General features: G+C 40.6%; 1 protein-coding gene across 1 annotated transcript in view; it reads left to right on the forward strand.

Moving 5' to 3' along the window:
• Positions 1–3,789, forward strand: part of IL17F (interleukin 17F) — a 9,760-nt gene extending 5,971 nt beyond the window's left edge. The window contains exons 2-3 of the mRNA XM_007936279.2: positions 2,384–2,604; positions 3,555–3,789. Of these exons, the coding sequence (XP_007934470.2) occupies positions 2,384–2,604; positions 3,555–3,789 (456 nt within the window). The remainder of the gene's footprint in view (positions 1–2,383; positions 2,605–3,554) is intronic.
• Positions 3,790–4,178: the final 389 nt, after the last annotated feature.

Below are 4,178 nucleotides of genomic sequence, written 5' to 3' on the forward strand. Positions count from 1 at the left end.
TTATTTTATTTTTAAAATTTTAATTGTGATTTGGGTGAAAGTTTACAGAGCAAATTCATTTTCTATACAATTCATACACATTTTGTTTCATGACATTGATTGTAGTCCCCACAATGCAACAGCTCTCTTCCCATTTCTTCCTTGTAGTTACCTCTTCCCTGTGTCTTCTTTCCTCTACATTCCAGCCCCATGAGCTATTTCCCTGTGTAAATATTGTTCTTCTGTTCTCCCATGATTGATCATTCTAAGGAGTGTATCTATCTGATGTAAACGTTCACCCTATATGCTTGTCTATTGTTTGGTTGGAAGTCTTGAGCATGAGTTCAATTCCAGGCTTGAAGGATAATTATGGGCCATAGTCTCGGGGTCTCACCAGGCTTTATCAGACCAGGACATCATGACATTTTGTTTACTCTTAAAATTTCTTGTCTTCAGCATCAGTAAAATACAAAAAGCAGGGCCTTTTAAAGCAACATGTCTAATTACCTTTCCTAGCTTAACTCACAGAAGATGTGAGTCTGCATTGAGCCCAGAGGATGAAAGCAGCTCAGATTCATTTATTATTCTCATTACATAGAGAGTTTGTTGTCATTATGTGCCAATGAGTCAATTCTGACTCATAATGACCCTACTACATAACAGTAGAACTGCCCCATGGGGTTCCCTAGGCTGCAATCTTTATGGGAACAGATTGCTCTCTTTTCTCCCGAATAATGACTGGTGGGTTTGAACTGTTGACCTTTTGGTTAGCAAATCAACACTTAACCATTGTGCCATCAGGCCCCTTTGTAGAGAGTTAGTTATGGGAACTGTTCATCCCTAGTAGGGTGAGGTGGTGACTACTGGATGAACAAAGCATGTTGTAACAAAGGAAAGTAGAGAGATTTTTAGCTCTTCTTTAAGCAGGTCTTCACAGAGCACTTTCTTTCTTTGTGCAGCATTGCTTTAACACCAGATAAACCAATATCTCAATGTAGATATTAAAAATATATGTTCCAGAGCTAAAGAGAAATAGTTTCCATATTCTCTGTGGTTTTGCATCATTAGTGCCCCAGTGTTTTTCAATTAGCATGGATAATTGGAACTTTGTAATAGTTGTTTTTGCATAATGTTTTTCTTACCAAATTGAGCTTAACTATATTGTTTAATTTAACTGTATCATTTTGTTCATTCATTCACTTATCCATTCTTTCATTCATCCAGAAAGTATTTACGGAGCACCCATTCCATGAGATGTTTTCACAGGAACTTAGAATCTAATGGGTGTAGATCTAACATGATTACGAATACTACTTTTCAAGACAATTACAAAAATGCTGCTTGAGTGCTAGACTGCAAAGTATTTTAAGATTTCAGAAAAATAAACTACTTTTGATAGAATTACTTTAGAGAGAGTTCCAGGGAACTGAGTTGGGCCTTGATGGAAGGGTAGGATTTTAATAAACAGAGATGGGGCAGGGTCTTCTAGGTTGGAGAGAGGGCAGAAAGGAAGGATTTTGTGCAGGATTCATGGGCTATGAGGTTAGAAATAAAAGCAATCATTTATTAAATATCTTTTTTTGTCATACAGATTTATAGGTACTCTACATAAAAAGTTTCACTTAATCCTGTTAAGATTATTGTAAGACAAATATTATTTTCTGATTGGAAAGAAGAGAAACTGGAAGCTCATTGAGGAAGTCAGATTAAGGTTCAAACCACCTGCAGGTTCTGACACCTGAGACTGTTGAAGGCTGCAGTTTTCAGACCAGTGAGTTTAGTTCTTAGTGTGAGGCCCTGTTATCTTCAGGTATGACTGTTCCCATTTTCAGGGCAGGATTTCAGATTCAAAGAAAAGTCCTGATCCCATAAAATGATCATATTAGTTTCCTAGAGCTGCTGTAACAAAACACCACAAAGTGAATGACTTTAAAAAGGAAATGTATTATCTCACAGCTTTGGAGGCAGAAATCCAATTCAGGGTTTTGGCAGGGCAAAGTTCTCTCTGTTTGCTTTGGGGCAGATGTTTATTTCTTCCAGCTTCTGGTAGCCCCAGGCATTTCTTGGTGTTCCTTGGCTTATAGATGCCTCTTTACATTTCCACCTTTCCTCTGTGTATCTCTTTGTGTTTCTTCTCTTTTATAAGGATATCAGTCAGATGGTACTAGCACTACTGTACTCTGGTATGACCTCGTGATAAGTGACAACATCTTCAAATACCCTATTCCCAAACAAAGTCACCTTCACAGGTACCAGTGGTTAGGGATTTTAACATGTCTTTTTAGGGGACACAATTCAATCCACAACAGATCAAGAATGCTGAGTTCAGCTGGAATGTGCAGTATCTCTTGCCAGTGAATGACTCCAGAAGCCCTAACCAACTGTATTCTTCTCTCTTTTACAGATTAAGTCCCTACTGCTGCTGATGTTGGGGCTCACTGTCCTGAGGGTGGTGGCAGCAAGGAAAATCCCCAAAGCAGAGGCAACTACCCTGCAAACACCTGAGAATTGCCCCTCTCTAGAGAAGAACACTGTGATGCTTGACATTCGCATCCTCAATAAAAACCAGGGAAGTCCCATTTTACCAAATATCAGCAACCGTTCCACTTCCCCCTGGTATTACAAGTAAGTATAAGGGAGACTGATCTTCCCTGAAAAAAGAAAAAAAAGTGTTCTAATTATAAAGTAGGAGCTCTGGTGGTGTAGTGCCTAAGGCATTTGACCGTTAACCAAAAGGCTGGTGGTTCAAACCCACCAGCCACTCCTCGGAAGGAAGGTTGGGTAATCCACTTCCATAGTGATACTGCCTCAGAAACCCAAAAAGGGGTTACTATGAGTCAGATCTGACTTGATGGCAGTGAGTTTGGGATTTTTTTGGGTTAATTATAAAGTAGACCCAGCTTATAATGACCCCTCCTTGGGTTTCTAAAGCAGTATCATCACGGGAGTAGATTGCCCAACCTTCCTTCTGAGGCGAGGCTGGTGGATTTGAACTGCCAGCCTTCTGGTTAGCAGTCAAATGCATTAGGCACTATGCTACTACAGCTCCTGGCATTCCATGGTATATTCAATATTCTTTGCCAGCAGATTACATTCTCCATTAAGATTACAGGCAAGAAAACTTTATGGATCAGTTCTACTTTGTAACACATGAGGTTGCTATGAGTTGGAATCCATTCGATAACAACAGGTTTAATTTTACCTGTGGGTAAAAGGATAAATAATAATAATGACAACAACCACATTACAAATCGAGGTAAAATAAAAACAACTAACATTCATTTAATGCTAACATTGACAGTGCAATGCTTTATATATGTTTGTATCACTCACTGAATACTCTCAACAATTCCATGAGACAAACACAAGACTCCTCATTTTATAGTTGAGGAAACTGAGGCCTAGGGAGTTGAGCAACTGCCAGTGGGGTGGTGTTTGAACCCAGGCTGTCTGTATTACTGTATTACTTGGAGCAGCCTTCCTGTAATTGCATGCCCAGTGTTGTAGACTCTCATCCTCTGTCTATCAACACCTCCCTTGCCTCACCATTCTCCTTTTGCCTGTTCTTCCTGCAGCATCACCCAGGACCTGAATCGCTTTCCATCTTCAATTGCAGAGGCCCAGTGCAGGTCCTCCAGCTGCATTGATGCCAATGGGAAACCAAACAATTTCATGAACTCTGTTCCTATCCAACAAGAGATCCTGCTTCTGCAGAGGGAGCCCCAGGGCTGCTTCCCCTTCCAGTTGGAGAAGATATGGGTGACTGTTGGCTGCACCTGTGTTACCCCCCTTGTCCACCATGCAGACTGAGAGCTGCACATCATCTCAGCTGAAGAAACTATAGAAATGCCACACCTTACCCAGCGCTCTGCAACAAGTCCTGCTTGTCCCCAATGCCCTCCACTTCGTAGGAGTCTTAATAAGACCTACGTGGAATTTTCAAAGCTTTGTTTTAGATATAGTATTAACTTTCTGGGGGTTCTTCAGAATCATAACATTGTCCTGAATTGTTCCATTTTCTACCTCCCTGAAAAATGGATGGAAAGCATGAAGAAGCCCTTAGTCTACTCTGTTCATGCTCTGTTATGACCACCTCCTAGCCATGCAGTCACCCTGATACAGTGCCACAAAGAGCTGGGAGCTCTGTTGGTAAAACAGGCCTCTGTCCCATGTAGATGAAAACCTAATCAAAATGTAAG

Source organism: Orycteropus afer, unplaced genomic scaffold, assembly GCF_000298275.1.
Source record: "Orycteropus afer afer isolate SDZICR_OR568_19922 unplaced genomic scaffold, OryAfe1.0 scaffold00034, whole genome shotgun sequence".
Classification (NCBI taxonomy): domain Eukaryota; kingdom Metazoa; phylum Chordata; class Mammalia; order Tubulidentata; family Orycteropodidae; genus Orycteropus; species Orycteropus afer.